The sequence below is a fragment of the Eptatretus burgeri genome, chromosome 14 (assembly GCF_056783735.1).
Source record: "Eptatretus burgeri isolate ZD-2024b chromosome 14, Ebu_testis_v1, whole genome shotgun sequence".
Lineage (NCBI taxonomy): Eukaryota > Metazoa > Chordata > Myxini > Myxiniformes > Myxinidae > Eptatretus > Eptatretus burgeri.
The window spans coordinates 9,782,471-9,800,716 of record NC_140974.1 but is presented as its reverse complement, the minus strand read 5'-3'; the positions used below and the strand labels follow the sequence as shown (position 1 = coordinate 9,800,716).

At 46.2% G+C, this 18,246-nt stretch overlaps 1 protein-coding gene across 9 annotated transcripts in view; it reads left to right on the top strand.

Annotated features, from left to right (window-relative positions):
• The window catches only part of LOC147012629 (death-inducer obliterator 1-like), a 135,655-nt gene that overhangs the window by 98,593 nt on the left and 18,816 nt on the right, over nucleotides 1–18,246 (top strand). For all 9 annotated transcript variants that reach the window (XM_085853647.1, XM_085853646.1, XM_085853644.1 and 6 more), the window contains 2 exons: nucleotides 15,089–15,172; nucleotides 18,023–18,218. In XM_085853647.1, the coding sequence (XP_085709773.1) occupies nucleotides 15,089–15,172; nucleotides 18,023–18,218 (280 nt within the window). The remainder of the gene's footprint in view (nucleotides 1–15,088; nucleotides 15,173–18,022; nucleotides 18,219–18,246) is intronic.

Here is an 18,246-nt window from a genome sequence, read left to right as displayed (position 1 = left end):
GTCGCCTGTGTTGGTGTCCTCTCAAATTTCAGGCCATGCCCTCCAATTTTCTTCCCGTTCCCTCACACGGTCTCATAGCACGGACGCGTGGCTCCCTTGGCAGGCACTACCCTCTGCCGATTCCCCAACGATGGCATCCCCGGGCACTACACTGCCTCCGAGCCTACCAGCTCCCTAAACACCGGGGAGTGCCCTCCATGGCGACTCCCCTGAAACGCTCACGTGGCAGGCTGGCTTCCCGGGCCCCTTTCCGAGGGTCACCCGTTCCCACGACACTGCCCACGCGGCCAATGGCGCCCCGGGCCCCCGCATCATGCGGGTGCACCCGTGCCCATTACGCTATCCCGGCCCCTCATGGGCCCTTGGCCTACCGCGGCGGACTAGCCCAGTGCCTGGGGTACCCACTCAGCAATACTCACCGTTCGCAGCCACGCTCCCAGCCCGTCAACAGGGCTCCTGCACTCCTCCAAATGGGTTTCGAGCCTACATTCCCACCAACAGCAAAACGACCTCCATTTTGTCAATTTGACTCACCCCCTAACTCACATTATTCTGACCCCGGGGTCCCTTGGGCGGGAATCACTCCCCCCCCCCCCCCCCCAATCACTCATCGCACCATGCATTCCACAATCACTCCATTCACTCAGACCCGCTGGCCTCACTCACCAAGTACATTTTCCAGTCTCTTCAACAATCACACATCGCCGAACTCTGCCATCCTGCTCACTAAATCCCCTAACTACCTCGTGCTCCCATATCGTCCCTTAAACTAGTAGCACATTCCTTTTAACACTACGTAGCTAAGCTATGTCCCCACTACACATTCAAAGTCTGTCCATGTCCTCAGAATCCCATACTCCATTTGTCATCCTAAATCTGAACTAAAATCCCTCTACCTAATCCATTCCACGGGCTCCATGAGGACTTACCCCTGCCCCATGAAGCCAGTTGAGCTAAGTTAACCCTTCCCCCGAACTAGTGATGTCCTGTGCCCAGGCCAAGGGGGTCTTCCACCCCTTGCCTGGGAATCCTGTTCACCCGAAACGAGGCTTGCTTTTTCTTTCTATTCGCGCAGCACCAGCGCGGCAACTTTCAACCTGCGCTATTTTACGTGACGTCATGGCAGCTGTTCACACACCTCGTCCCTCTTGGACGGTACCATCCGGCAGGGATTCACCCTCCTGCCGGATTCAAACCCTACGTGCAGCCATGACATCACTCTGCGCATTACAAAGCAAACCTCGCGTTTTGAGGGGCTCCCCACACGAACACGTGCTCTGCTCGTCAGAGCTTCACACACACGCTCGCGTGGAGAACCCATCCAGTCCAAATCCGTTATCCAGCTTTCCTTTTGTCCGTCCGCGGGATCGGCAACATCCACCGCTGGTGTTTACGGACTGGGTTTCACTCCCGCAGGCGCGCACGTGGCGGCCTCGTGCGCTGCTCGGCATGTACCTCGCGCTTGCTGCCGTGTAAACCCGGCGCGGTCCCCATTACAGCTACGGCCGCTACTCGGCCTTTGTCCCTCTGTCGCCGTCGTCGTCTCCATTCCCTCCACGCGCTCAAACTCCCGCGTGTCACGAGACTCACATACCTCACCATTACACTCACTCTTGGAGATGCGGCTACGTGCTCCCGCATGCCGACTGTAATCTCCCTCACATACCGCTCTCTCACGCACACGGTCTCCCTTGTACTCGGCCGTTCACTCATGCATGCCCTTTCGCTCACAAACGTTGTTCCACTCACACACGGTGTGCTGGGGGGCACGCACTCCGGCACACTCGCAACCACACCACTCACACACACGGGGTCCCTTTCACACAACGCCTTTCATCCACGCTATGCGTGCGTTGCCGCACGCATTTTGCCACACTCGTGAACACACATACAGGAACATTCACACTGGGGATTAGTGCCACTACAAGGGGTTCCACGGCCTCCATACCCCCCAAGCTCCTCGTGCACCCGTCCGCAGCACTCGCCCCTTCAACCTCGCTCGGCACGACCGGACCCACCTGGTCGAGATCAGCTTCAAGGGAGCATCGCGTCTCCCTCCGTTCCCGAAGGAGGCCATCCAACTGCTTGCACCGGGTCCCCACACGTTCTGCCAGCTCGCCCCCATTATCCTCCACTAACTCCGTGTGTGTGTGTGCTCGTTTTTAACCCCGTCTTTATCGTGCAGTCTCTCCTCTACTTTTTCTATCTCCCGAGTCTCTATACATTTTATTTCTGTTGCCTCTTCGTGTCTATTTAATTCAGTCTCGACTCGGTCTATCTCCCGTGTCTCTGGCAATACTTCCTTTTCCTTCGTCGTTTCTGTTATTTCCATCGTCTCCATTTTTATTTGTGTCTCCTTTATCAGAGTTTGCCCTAATTGTTCTTTCATCCGACGAGTGGTGTCAATCAAGTCCTGCACCACTAACATTACTCCTTGTGGTGCTGTCACACATCCCACCTTATTGTGCCGTTCTACTTCCTGGCTCCTTTTGAGTTGTTCGTTCTCTTTCCGGAGTTTTTCCATCTCTGTGGACTCAAATTTTGCTCTCCCCTCGAGTTGGTTAATTTCAAACTCGTATAGTTTTTGTTTTCTCTCCCACTGTTCCTCATGCTTTTCAGCCTCCAATCTCATCGTTTCTTTCATTTTGTTGATCTCCCTTTCCTGTTTCCTTCGTTCTTCTGTCACTATCTCCTCGTACTCTAACCTTGTTTTTTCCTTTTGTTGTTCAGTTTCAAATTCATACTCTTTTTGCTTTTTATTCCACTGTCTTTCTTGTTCCTCATTCTGCAATCTCGTTATTTCCTTCAATTGGCTGATTTCCTTCTCCTGTCTCAATCGTTCTTCTTTTTGTTTTTCATTCCACTGTTTTTCTTGTTCCTCATTCTTTAATCTGGCCTTCGCTTCCAGCTGTTCGATCTGTACAGTGTGGTTCCTTAACGTTTCATTCTCTGCTGTCGTTCTTTCTTCTCTCACCATCCTCAACTCGTTTTGTAATTCCGTCTCTTTATGTTGGTGTTTCTGTAACTCAGAAGCTTTCTTTCCTAATTCCTTTCTTATCTCCACACACTCCGACCTTGCTTTGGCTTCTAACTGTTTGATCTGTACGGTATGGTTCCTTAACGTTTCGTTCTCTGTTGTCGTTCTCTCTTCCCTCAACATTCTCAACTAGTTTTGTAATTCCTTCTCTTTGTTTTGGTGTTCACGTAACTCAGAAATGTTTTCCCATTTTTCCCTTCTGGCCTCCTCACCTCTTTTGCATGCTTCCTTCCACAATTCATTCATTTCCTCACCATATCTCTCTCGGTCTTCCTGCCATTCCTTTCCTATTTCTATCTCCCATTCTAGGCTTTCTCTGTCCTGATTTCCTGATCTTACCTCTTCCTTCAGTTGTTCCAATTCCCCATCGTGTTCACATTTTTTTTCTCTTCCAACTGTATTTTCCTCACTCTCCCCTCCAGTTCTTTGAACTGCCTTGCCCCCTCCAATATTTTTTCCATTCATTGTTTTACTTCCAAATTGTGCTCCTTTTGTTTCGTTTCGAGCTCGGTTTTCCATTCTTCCTCCAATTGTTTCCGAAGCCCGCCGATGTCCGCCTGCCTCGCCTGCCAGGCCCACGTGGTTTGAAACGGTTGTTCGGAGTGCTCGCCTCGCGTCGTGCCGTTCGTTGTGCCAATAATAGCGGCCCGCTCCGTTCTGCGCTGAGGTGCGATCGCGCCGCCATCTTGCGACTCAGAGTTCGTTTGCCGGCAAAGTTCGTGCTCAGAATAGGGTGAGCTCCCCCAGAAAGAACCATCCCGGGCCATGGATTCTACATTACTACACATATACATTTCTACCCCCAGCACCCGCTCTCCTTGAAACGCCATCTTATTTCTCGTAAGAGATTAAAATTTTGCCTGCTCGTAATTTGGGGGGAGGGAACGGGGGGTTGCTTCGCACACCCCTGATCCGATCACCGTAAATTTAGTTGGAGACCGAGGTGGATTTGAATCCCACACTCCTGTACACCAGTGTTACGAATTGCTGTTGGAGGCGGGATGGATTGGAATCCCACTCCCGGACACCAGTGTTACGAATTTCGCCCGCCCGGCGTGCGATCAGCCGCTTGACTCGAATCGCGATGCGTCGCCCACCGGAACGGACAATTCAGTCGTGACCCTCCGGGAACTACTGCCAGGAGCCAGTCACGGGTGGGGGTTTAATCTCACCACGATCGTGCCAATTGCCCACCCGCGCAGGATAGGGTTGCTCGCCAAATTCAACTTACCTAAGTACCTGCGCGAGTGGTTGACCGGGCGATCGTACCTCGCCGCAGGTCGACTTCGGACATGAACCGCTTAAGCGGCTCGTTCCGTGCTGCAGGGATAATCGAGTGGAGTTATCGTCGAACTCGACAGTTCAGATTACTTATTGGGTGTTGAAATCCAACATTTCATAATTTCATAATAATCTTATTATGAAATGGGCTTACGTGGCCGAGCAGCCGCACACAAGCCTAAGATCACCATGCGCAATGCCAAGCGTCAGTTGGAGTGTTGTAAAGCAAACCGCCATCGGACTCTGGAGCAGTGGAAACACGTTCTCTGGAGTGATGAATCACGCTTCACCATCTGGCAGTCCAAAGGATGAATCTGGGTTTGGTGGATGCCAGGAGAACGCTACCTGCCTGAATGCATAGTGCCAATGCTCTTGTGGCTGAAGTGTCAATGGAAGATGTGGAGGATAGAGCGAAATGGAGACGGATGATCCGCTGTGGTGACCCCTAACGGGAGCAGCCGAAAGAAGAAGAAGATTATGTATATGTATACTCCGCCGATCCCTAATGGATACAGTCCACCACAAACGTCGCCTCCAACACAGACGCCTTGGCCCGGTGACTCTGTCGAAGAGACAAAGATTATGTGGTCATCATCAGTTAAACATCAAACGGAATCACTGATCCGAATTTTGGGCTTATTTGCCTTCATCAGGATGTCTTTTAATCCTGAGAAATCTTACACCCCCACTTTGTCTCTCTGAAAGAACCATCTGGAAAAGCTCCCATCTACTTTCTCAAGAATCCCAAAGAAGACAGAAGGGGCTCACTATCTGCCACGATCTTTCCTGGGAAAGCCCATCTCCAAGCTGGCTTCCAAAGTCAGTTGCCGACTGGGCAGCCTACGTTGTGAAAAGTCCTTCCTTGGCACACCCGAGCTTCCAACCACTTACAAAGCTAACATCCGCAGTCTGATGGAGTACTGCTTTCCCCTTGGGGGTGGTTCTCCTGCCTCACACCGAGCTTGTCTTCACGCTTTGGAAACCACGACTTTTAGGATCATTGGTATCTCCCGTGATGAAGCTGAGTCTTGTCTCTCACTCTCTCACCAGAGGCAGGTCAGTGGTCTTTCTGTCTTCCACCTTCTCCTCTCTGAACTTGACCCCCCCACCCCCCGCTCTGTCTGTAATCTGTCCCCCCACCCGCCCCCCTCGATATTTGCGCAGGGCGCTCAAGGTCCACAAAAACTCCCTTATGGTGAAACTGCCAAAATCAAGAATTGCCGCTCACATTCACTCTTTTACTCCTCTTTTTTTCCCGCCTCTGGAACAAACTCCTACACTCTCTTCAGTCCCACTCCTTCCTCCAGATCTTCAAAACAGCTCTTCACCACCACCTCCTATCTTTCCCCCATCCAAAATATTGATCCTTTCTACACCCGTGAAGCCACCCCATACCCACCTCCTTCAAATTCCCTGTTTTCCTTCTTGAAAGTCCCTGTAGTACCATCTTGTTTACCCCGTGTACCCTGTCCTTTCCCTCTACCTTTCACAGATATCCTATTGTTTCTGTTCCACCCATTTTGTGCTTCTCTGTCCCGCCCCTCTTGTCCCCTGCCTTGTTATATGTTTTTGTGTATTTGCTCTTACACGAGCCTCGACTTGGTATATAAAAAATGTGTGTATTCATATACAGTATATATGTATGTATATATATATATATATATATGCATAAAAAAAAAATGTATATGTTGTTGTGGATCCGGGGTGGTGGGAATCTGACCCGGTCCTAGGTGCCAGCGTCGCCACCGTCGTCTCCGGGAGTCTATAACGCCGGCCGGCTCGGCACAGGCCTCGGGTCACGCGTCTTCAATCGCGATACCAACATAATCCTGTACCTTACCAGTTGGGGAGATAGAACCCCTAGTTACAGACTGGCTTTGTCAGAGACCGAGTGGAGTCTACCGGTCTGTAACCACTTTTTGGTTTTATATGCCAATCGAATGGATCGTTCCTCGACGCGACACGCATTAATCCATAGCGGCAACTTCATCAGAATTAACCAGATTTATTGGGGACATCAGGGATCACAACACAAGCAATATACACGACAATGGTTTTATTAACAATCAACCCGTTCTTAACTAGGGTCCAGGGCTAAAGGTTTTGAGGGGATTCTACGAAATATGCCTGATACAACATGTTCAAACAAGCAGCATGCATGCACACAGATTACTTGGTGATGGCTCATGGATGAGAGGACCGTGTCCAAAAGCACGAACGTCGCTCGTAACAAGCGGTGGTGGCCACGGGTTCGGACTCTCGCTCGAACGCGCTGCGCGGCAAGATGGCGGCGCAGTATTCTTCCTCCTTTTGTCACCGCGTGCGCCGTCTCCGCGCGCTCTGACCTCACGTAGGGTCAAAGATGGCCCTCAGCTGATCTCTCTCACCATCCAACACACAAATCTCTGCCTGGCCTGTTCTCCATACAAGGCCCAAGTCGAGGTCCGAGTTCCTCAGGCGGATCGGCAAACGTGACGCGACATTGGTGAGTAAGGGCCGTCCAAAGGTCCGGCGTCTCCTCTCCGGTCTTCCCACCTCGAAGCCCGACTCCCGCTTCGTCCTCTCAGTGCCTCTCTCGGTCGAATCACCGACGTGCAGGTTGGTTCAGCGTCTCTCCCGGCAGATCCAACACGGTGCCTCCTTTGTTCGCTCGCCTCGAAGCGACTCCGAGCACGCCTCGAACCCAGCCGTTCCTCACACACAGCACTCCTTTGTTCGCTCGCTTCAATACACGAGCACTCCTCTCAATCGCTTGCAGTTTTCACACCGCCAAAACTGAACCTGTCCATGAGGTCCGTTTTTCCGCTCGCTTCGAAACATGAGCACACTTCGAGCGCCACGATTTCCACATACTGATCTTTTATTTCTGCTTTCTCTCGCTTCTATCTGCGACGCTCTGCCCCTTCGCATCACTGCCTCTCCAGGCCACACCTCTCGCTTTAGGCCACTTCCCTCCCGTTCGTATAGGAGAGGAAGAAGAATCATCTCTTGTTTCTCTCGTTTCACCACCGTACGAACATAAAAACACAGTCTTCTACACCTCCCGACACACACATATCATCCCTTACAACACACAACCTATCTAAACAGGCATTTAATGGGGATCTGAGCTAATCCTATATTTAGTAGTCCCATTAAGGGCCATTTCCATAACAATATATATATATATATGTATTTTTTAATGCATATATATATACATATATATGTAATTATATATATATATATATATATATATATATATATATATATTTATGCATATATTTATGCATATATACATATATGTATATTTATGCATATATATATATATATATATATATATATGTATATTTATGCATATATATGTATATATATATATATATATATATGGCCCCGCGAGGAGGAGTGATGAAAGCGACATTTTGTAATGATATGATGATGACAGGCTCGGATGATAGGGTAAGCGTTAAATTAGTGCTATATGGCATGAACTCCAAAATGGCCGATGTGTCCCTTACATCACTCCTCCTCGCGGCGCTATATATATTTATATATATATATATATATCTATATATATTCATATATATATATATATATATATATATATATATATATATATATATATGTATATATATATATGGCCCAGCGAGGAGGAGTGATGAAAGCGACATTTTGTAATGATATGATGATGATAGGCTCGGATGATAGGGTAAGCGTTAAATTAGTGCTATATGGCATGAACTCCAAAATGGCTGATGTGTCCCTTACATCACTCCTCCTCGCGGCGCTATATATATATATATATATATATATATATATATATATATATATATATATATATATATATATATATATATATATATATATATATATATATATATATATATATATATATTTACATTGTGTATATATATATAGCTCTGGAAAAAATTAAGAGACCACTGCAAAAGTATCAGTTTTTCTGGTTTTACTATTTATAGGTGTGTTTGAGTAAAATGAACATTTTTGTTTTATTCTATAAACTACTGACAACATTTCTCCCAAATTCCGAATAAAAATATCGTAATTTAGAGCATTTATTTGCAGAAAATGACAACTGGTCAAAATAACAACAAAGATTCAGTGTTTTCAGACTGTATGTGTATGCCCCGGTTTGAATCGGTGTACCATATCCCTGTGTGTCGTAAGAGGCGACCAGGGTTGTGTCAGGAAGGGCATCCGGTGTAAAAACCTATGCCAAATCATTATGCGGACAACAAAACGAATTTCCATACCGGATCGGTCGAGGCCTGGGTTACCAACGACCGCCACCATTACCGGTGGTCAGCAGGGTTACCAGTGTAAATTGTGCTACTGCTGGGCGAAGGAGGAGAAGGAGACGGGGAAGGCGAGTCCGGAGGCAGTGGGAGAGGGGGAAGAGTAGAAGTGTGGAGGTGAGAGTTGGAACTCTGAATGTTGGGACGATGACTGGCAAAGGGCGAGAGTTGGCTGATATGATGGAGAGAAGAAAGGTGGACATACTGTGTGTACAAGAGACCAAGTGGATGGGGAGCAAGGCTCGGAGCATTGGAGGTGGTTTCAAACTGTTCTACCATGGTGTGGATGGGAGGAGAAATGGTGTCGGGGGTAATCCTGAAGGAAGATTATGTCAAGAGGGTATTGGAGGTAAGGAGAGTGTCTGACCGAGTGATGAGTGTGAAGTTGGAAATTGAAGGGGTGATGATGAATGTCATCAGTGCATATGCCCCACATCTGGGGTGTGAGATGCAGTATAAAGAAGATTTCTGGAGTGAGTTAGATGAAGTGGTGGAGAGTGTATCCAAGGATGAAGAGTGGTGATTGGAGCAGATTTCAATGGGCATGTTGGGGAAGGGAATAAAGAGGATGAGGAGGTGATGGGGAGGTACGGTCTCAACAAGAGAAATGTGGAAGGGCAAATGGTGGTAGAGTTTGCAAAAACAATGGAAATGGCAGTGGTAAATACGTATTTCAAGAAGAAGGAGGAACACAGTGACATACAAGAGTGGAGGAAAGTGCACACAGGTGGATTACATCTTAAGCAGGAGATGCTCGACAGCATCAATTGGTGGTCTGGAGGATGATTTTGGAGGTGAGGTTGAGGAAGAGAGTGAGGGCTGAACCAAGGACCAGAAGGTGGAAGCTGAAGGAGGAAGACTGTTGCGTGAAATTTAGCGAGGAGGCGAGACAGGTGTTGGATGGTGGTAAAGATGGGTGGGATGATTGGGCAACAACAGCAGAAGTGGTGAGGGAGATAGCTTGGAAGGTACTTGGTGTGACATCTGGACAGAGGAAGGAAGATAAGGAGACTTGGTGGTGGAACGAGGAAGTACAAGAAAGTATAAGGAAGAAGGGGTTGGCGAAAAAGAAGTGGATAGTCAGAGAGATGAAGAAAGTAGGCAGGAGTACAAGGAGTGGTGGCGAAAGGCAAAGAGAGAGGTGGCAAAGGCTAAGAAAAAGGCATATGACGAGCTTCGTGAGAAGTTGGATACAAAAGAAGGGGAAAAGGATTTATACCGATTGGCAAGACAGAGGGACCGAGCTGGGAAGGATGTGCTGCAGGTCAGGGTGATAAAGGATGCAAATGGGAATGTGCTGACAAGCGAGGAGAGTGTGTTGAGAAGGTGGATGGAGTATTTTGAGGAGCTGATGAATGAAGAAAATGAGAGAGAGAAGGTTGGATGAGGTGGAGATAGTGAATCAGGAAGTGGGGTGGATCAGTAAGGATGAAGTGAGGACTGCTGTGAAGAGGATGAAAAGTGGAAAGGTGGTTGGCCCAGATGATATACCAGTGGAGGCATGGAAGTGTTTGGGAGAGATGGCAGTGGGGTTGTTAACCAGATTGTTTAATAAAATCTTGGAAAGTGAGAGAATGCCGGAGGAGTGGAGATTAAGTGTACTGGTCCCGATTTTCAAGAACAAGGGTGATGTGCAGAGCTGTGGAAATTACAGAGGGATAAAGTTGTTCAGCCACACCATGAAGTTGTGGGAAGGAGTAGTGGAAGCAAGGTTGAGAGGAGAGGTGATGATCTGTGAGCAGCAATATGGGTTTATGCCAGGAAAGAGCACCATTGATGTGATGTTTGCTTTGAGTATGTTGATGGAGAAGTATGCTAGTATAGGGAAGGCCAGAAGGAGTTACATTGTGTGTTTGTGGATTTAGAGAAAGCTGATGATAGGGTGCCAAGAGAGGAGTTGTGGCATTGTATGAGGATGTCGGGAGTGGTGGAGAAGTATGTGAGGATCGTGCAGGATATGTATGAGGACAGTGTGACAGCGGTGAGGTGTGAGGTAGGAATGACGGACCGGTTTAAGGTAAAAGTGAGATTGCACCAAGGATCGACTCTGAGCCCTTTCCTGTTTGCAATGGTGATGGACAGGGTGACGGACGAGATCAGACTGGAGTCTCCATGGACTATGATGTTCGCGGATGACATCATGATCTGTAGAGAGAGTCGGCAGCAGGCTGAGGCGAGCCTCGAGAGGTGGTGGTACGCACTGGAGAAAAGGGGAATGATAGTCAGTCGGAGTAAGACGGAGTACATGTGCGTAAATTAGAGGGAGGGTGGTGGTATGGTGCGGTTGCAAGGAGTTGAGGTGGGGAAGGTGGATGGGTTTAAATACCTGGGATCAACTGTCCAAAGTAACGGAGAGTGTGGTTGAGAAGTGAAAAAGAGAGTGCAGGCAGGATGGAGTGGGTGGAGAATAGTTGTAGGAGTGATTTGTGACAGAAGGGTAGCTGCAAGAGTGAAGGGAAAGTATATAAGACGGTAGTGAGACCAGCTCTGCTGTATGGTTTGGAGGCGGTGGCACTAACAAAAAGACAGGAAGCGGAGCTGGAGGTGGCAGAGTTAAAGATGCTGCGATTCTCGTTGGGAGTGACGAGGATGGACAGGATAAGGAATGAGCATATTAGAGGGACTGCGCAGGTAGGACGGTTTGGAGACAAAGTGAGAGAGGCAAGATTGAGAAGGTTTGGACATGTGCACAGGAGGGAAGCGGAGTATATCGGGAGAAGGATGCTTAGGATGGAGCCGCCAGGCAGGAGGAGAAGAGGAAGGTCAAAGAAGAGGTTCATGGATGTGGTGAGGGTGGTCATGCGGGCAGTTGGAGTGTCAATGGAAGATGTGGAGAATAGAGCGAAATGGAGACGGTTTATCTGCTGTGGCGACCCCGAACGGGAGCAGCTGAAAGAAGAAGAAGAAGAAGAAGAAGAAGAAGAAGAATAAGAAGAATCATTGTTTTCAGACCTCAAATAATACAAAGAAAACAAGTTCATATTCATTTTTATACAACACAATACTAATGTTTTAACTTGGGAAGAGTTCAGAAATCAATATTTTGTGGAATAACCCTGATTTTCAATCACAGCTTTCATGCGTCTTGGCATGCTCTTCACCATTTTTTCACATTGCTGTTGGTGACTTTCTGCCACTCCTGGCGCAAAAATTCAAGCAGCTCGGCTTTGTTTGATGGCTTGTGATCATCCATCTTCCTCTTGATCACATTCCAAAGACTTTCAATGGGGTTCAGGTCTGGAGATTGGGCTGGTCATGTCAGGGTCTTGATCTGATGGTCCTCCATCCACACCTTGATTGACCTTGCTGTGTGGCATGGAGCGTTGTCCTGCTGGAAAAACCAATCCTCAGTGTTGGGGAACATTGTCAGAGCAGAAGGAAGCAAGTGTTCTTCCGGGACAACCTTGTACGTGGCTGATTCATGAGTCCTTCACAAAGACAAATCTGCCCGATTCCAGCCTTGCTGAAGCACCCCCAGATCATCACCGATCCTCCACCAAATTTCACAGTGGGTGCGAGACACTGTGACTTGTAGGCCTCTCCAGGTCTCCATATAACCATTAGACGACCTGGTGTTGGGAAAAGCTGAAAATTGGACTCATCAGAGAAGATGACCTTACTCCAGTCCTCTAAGGTCCAATCCTTATGGTCTTTTGCAAACCTCAGTCTGGCTCTTCTTTGGTTCTCTTTGATGAAGGGCTTTTTTCTCGCTCTGCACGACTTCAGCCCTGCCCCTAGGAGCCTGTTTCGAACCGTCCTCACCGTGCACTTCACCCCAGCTGCCGTTTGCCATTCTTTTTGTTGGTCATTTGATGCCATCCTACGGTTGTTGAGTGACATTCGAATGAGTTGGCGATCATCCCGGTCAGTGGAAAGTCGTTTTTGCCCTCTGCCAGTCTGTAGCTTTGTTGTCCCCAATGTCTGCTGCTTGACCTTGTTCTTATGAATCGCTGTCTTTGAAATTTTAAGGACGGAAGCAACGTGACGCTCACTGTATCCCTCTGCCAGTAAAGCCAGAATTGAACCCTTCTTTTCCTCACTCAAAACTTTTCTTTTCAACTCTTTTTGCATGGTCAATAAGTTATTTTTTTGATTCCAATTACTTTTGAGGTACTACTAGCACTGTTTTTGCCATCCAGCTGGTCCTATTGCAAGAGGATAGTGATGACCACAGCAGTGGTTTTTATACTTTTCCTTGTTAAATAAGATTCGGTTCAGGTGATCACCTAATCAGTATCTCACGAAGTAGAATGAGGTGTGCCTGTGTTGGAATTCAACAGACACTGGAATGGAATGGCTGCCATACATGTAGAGATGCTGATTTAAATTTTTTTTGGAGTGGTCTCTTATTTTTTTCCAGATATATATGTATATATATATATATATATATATATATATATATATATATATATATATATATATATATATATATATATAAATGCATATATGCATATTTATGGCATATAGTTAAGAGATACATACAAAAGTTTCTAAACACGACAAAAGATCGGAAGATTTGTCCGGACAAACGTCCAGTCTATATCAGGATGCCCTGGAAAGGGCAATCATCACGAAGGTTTGAAGTACAAATCAAACATATTGTATCCAACACATTTCTGGCTGTGCAACCTCGAGTAATCTTTACCTCTCGCCGTTTGCTGACGTCAGTCAACAAGGATGTGCTCCCCACCTCACATTCAAATTCGATTTGAAGAAAGATTGTGAGGGTTAGAACACAACTAGTGTGAGAATGTAGAAATATCCAGCAACCACCGGCCACTGTACGTGCTTCATCTGCCATTGCACAGCACCTGGTTGCCAACCCTATCTGTGCAGACCATGTGGCGTGGGGTTAATTGTCTCAATCTCCAATATACCTAAATAACCAGCAGTCTAGCTACCGGGGAAACCACACCCTTGGCCATCTCTGTCCAATCCGAGTCGCAGGTAACGACTCGGATCCGGCGTAACCGAGCAGAGTTACCAGAGCTGCGCTGGACCAAGTGAGCAATTTACGGCACGAACAGTTTTACTATTTCTCAATACGCACCTTGCGAGCTGGTACATTTAACAGGGGTTTATTTTACAAAGAATAATCGGGGAGGAGAGACAGAGCAGAGTTATCATGAATAAAGAAATGTAATGTACAATGAAAAGAAAACACATACAATTCTACTTACAGACAGGGCCCATGGACACACACACACACACACACACACACACACACACACACACACACACACACACACACACACACACACACACACACACACACACACACACACACACACACACACACCCACACACACACACACACACATACACATATACACACACACACCAAAAGAAACTGGACCCCGTGGGTCTTTATTCGGTAGAGCCAGGCTGGTGGTACCTTTCCGCCTTTTGCGGTCACACTGACTCCGAACCACCACAGTGGGACTCGAACCCACGACCCGAAGTCCACAGTCCACGTCCCCGGCAGCTCAGCCACCACCACCACCACGAGAATCCACCACAAAGGGCTGCAGACCGCTTGAGCCACGACCGCTAATCGAGACTAAGACCACAGACCGCTATCGCCATGATCCTGCAGAACACACTCGTCCTGACCATCACACCCCTCTTGTTGAGGTGGGAGGGGTTTCTTTTCCTCGCCACTCGCCTCCTGATTGGACCTTTGGTTGTCAGGCGACTCGTGGCGGCCCTTCATTGGTCGGGCCGAACACTCCATCTGGCTAAGGCGGAGCCAGCCCTGAGGTGACGAAACCTCCGCTCACATCCGTGGTCCCGAACACGTGCGTAATGGCGACCGGGTCGAGTGAGGGTGGTGTCGTTGTTGTTGTTGATGAGGATGTAAAAAACCTGACTATAAAAATAACTCATAGCACACATCTAATTCCCATTAGACAAAGGGGATGGATTCTAACTATAAACACATACATATCGAAATAACTGAACGATGGGGACTCTGGCTGCTTGTGTGCACAAGGTTTCCAAATCCGTAACGTATCATTTTTGGCCCGATCTCTCAATGGTGAAAAATCACTGAAAAAATTCTAGTAGTCGGAACCAGGTCCGGATCTTCACCAAAATATAATCAGTTCGTCCTTGTCACACACCAAACCTGTCAACAAAATTTCATCTGGATCCGTCCACAACTTTTTGAGATATCCTGCACACAATCAGACAAACAAATAGACAGACAGAGAGGGGTGAAAACATAACCTCCTTCCACCTTTGGTAGCAGAGGTAATAATTATCAAACACAATCTGATGATTTCGTATTTGCTTTGCTGATAAGAAGAAAAAGTTGTAATAATTCCACCTGGAGCCTGTATGAAGTTTATTGTCCATGCAAGTCTTTCTGAAATATGTCAAAATGGTTCCATCTTACTTTAAAGTCTATATTTCATACTTTCTTTTGCCACCGATGACTCCCCCCTCCTACCCCACCCCCTTCTCCGCCCCTCCCAAGGATCTTCCAGACACTGTACAGGTCGGAGGTAGAATTTCTCCTCAAGTTGTTTGGGATTATTTGAGCAAAGTTAAAGCAACGAAGGTATGATCACACAACTTCTTCTTGCTTTGTCACTTCTTCACTTGTTTTGGGTTTCTGCAAACTTGCCAAACATTTTACAATTTGGTGGATTTCTGCTTCTGTTCCTTTTCTTTTTTTAACCCCGAAGTGCGAAACGAAAGTTGGGTTAAGCAATTGGCTCACTTTGTCTGTCTTTCTACAAACGTCAGTTTATGATTGAGGAACAACTGAATTTGAATTGAATGTTATATTTTGAACACAAAATGGAAAATGAACTTGTCGTTTAACAGTACTTTGGTTCAGAATTTGTCCCGATCGCACATGCGCAGAGAGGAGATAATTTTTGAAGTGGTGAAGCCGCTTCAATTATTTGGGTATGTCCTTCCGTCCATCCGTCCGTCAAAAATGAAGAAGAACAACCTTTCAAACTCACCGTGTTTAATTGTAAAGGGTTCTGAAGAGTAATTCGAAAGGGTAATTGTTATGGGTTCCGTTCATTTCTAGGCATTGCTTGTTTTATATTTAAAATGCCAAACCGAAGCACTTCTTTTGGAAACGGGTGACTTCTTTTTTTTTTGTTTTTAAGTAAATTCTGCCTGTGTGGCAGTAAAACAAATTGAACCAGAGTTGGTGTCAAAGCCACCCAATGCTCGCCTGTTTATACATTTATCATTTTTAAAAGACTCGTCTAATAATTAATATCTTTTATACAGCATTGCAGTGAAGTCTGATCCAAATAATTTTTAAGCAATATATGTATTTGTATATTGTAATCAGTAACAAGAGCGCAAGTGAGCACAATATACGCCCAAACAAGTAGGTATATACAGAATTGTGCTACTACATGGAAAACAGCATCCTGGTTGCCATGGCAACCACTTTAGATGACGAATGTATGTCGCGACACACCGTCTCCACAGTCTGTACCTATGTACCAAATATGAAACGTGAAAGTTGAAAACTTTGGGAGTTAGAGTGCAGACAGGAACGGACGGATGGGCAGACAGACAGACAGACAGACAGACAAACGGACGGACGGACAACCGGTATCACATAATACGCCCCGATATATATATATATATATATATATATATATATATATATATATATATATATATATATATATATATATATATATATATATACATACATACATATATCGGGTGTATAAAAAAGTGTGATAGATAAAAACATTAGAAAGGAAAAAATAACTTTAACATTTTCACGCTCACGCTCACGCCAGGGGTATCGCTATAGCTCTCTGTTCTTCGAACAGGCGAGCTAAAAATCATTCCAAACAGGAAACTTACTGTTTTTAAAGACGTCATAAAGGACACAAACACCAGGTATAAATAACTAATGTAACATGTTAAATAGTTTGGTGTAAAAGATGCTGCATCAACAGCGGTAAACTTCCGGAATAAGATAAACAAATCAAATTACTATGGTTGTCTTATGTAACTATCTCCAATTCTCTTGAAACCTGTCAGTTTTGTTCCCTTCCACGAGAGAGCTCCATAGTCCAAATTGTCCAGTCTGAGATCAAGTGGTTCCTGAGATCAAGGACGTTGAACCTCTGAAGTTTCAAACGTCACATAAAATCTCAGAGGGCCGTACGTCAGGTTCATATTGTTCTGGAGACCTGGTTTACATACCAAATCATTGTCATTCCACACCAAACAGTCACACTTCATCACGAGATCTGAACTCCAAATCTCTGATTTTCTTGAAACTTGTGAGTTTTGTTCCCTTCCATGAGAGGGTGCCATCATCCAAATTGTAGCTTCCTTGAACTCTGTAACGGTTTTGTGAAAACAGGAATGAGAATGAATCTCATTCTTTAGCTCATACCGACAGAGAGGTAGGTGAGATTTGCAGGGGATGGATGGCCTGTCTAAACAGGGAAACCTGAGCGTGCTGCTCCCCTTTTGAAGGGTACTCTTCCCAAACTAGTAGAGATCCCAATTTTGAAAGTTTACATGCATACTGGGTGTATGATGGACTTCTTATGGAGTCAGTATCATGGCCTTTTGTTTTTCTTCTTTCTGTGAGGTCATTGGTGAAAGCTAATCTGGTTTCATTTGGCACCAAAATTGGCTTTCTACAACAATTGGAATCTGAGATTATGGCCTTCTCAAGTTTCCAAGGTCATTCAATATAAGGTTCAGTTCCCTCTATCTCATAAAAAAAAAACTTGATCAATGAATGGTTCTGTGAAACTTGGGGTGTGGAACCCTCACACGAAGGGGAACTTCACTGACAAATTTTAAGAAAATCTAAGAACTTGATGGCAGATCTTGTGTTGAAGTGTGATTATTTGGTATGGAATGAGCCTTGCACGCATTTAACAGAACACCCTCACGACAGACCTAAAGTTGAAGCTTTTATTACCAGTGGACGGAGGTTATGCTTTCTTCTCTGTCTGTCTGTTTGCTTGCTTGTCTATTTGTGAGCAAGATGTCTCAAAACGTTGTGGAGGATTCAGACGAAACTTGGTGAACAGTTTGGGTATATGACAGGGATGAGTTGATTAGATTTTGGTGACGATCCGGATGCATATCCGGCCTATCGGTGTGATATAAAATGTCAACTGTTCAGCCTGGCAGAGGTAAGCGCTCCTCCGAGTGCCATTCTAGTACATATTGGGACTCGGTTTCCCTTGCAATCCCAGCCATTACAATCTCTGCTTCATGCTGGGCTTCATTTCTTTCCAACTTTTCCACTGCTTCACACTTACCTCACTTTCTTACTTTAAATCAGAAATAGGCTTGTCATGTACATTGAACTACATCATTGGACTGTTTAACAATATTATTTTCTTTGGGATATGTAATTCCATCAAAGCCATGCACTTTATTCTCTCGTCCCCAGGAAGTCTGTGTGATTCGCTTCCATCCTGCAACCGAGGAGGAGAAAGTTGGTTACGTTTCTCTGTATTCATACTTTAGCAGCAGGAACCGCTTTGGTGTGGTGGCTAACAACCCACATTACATCAAAGACACGTACCTGATCCCACTGGGCTCCACGGACACTATCCCACATCATCTGCTCCCGTTCGATGGTCCTGGTGAGGGTGTTCGGATAGGACTTGTGCT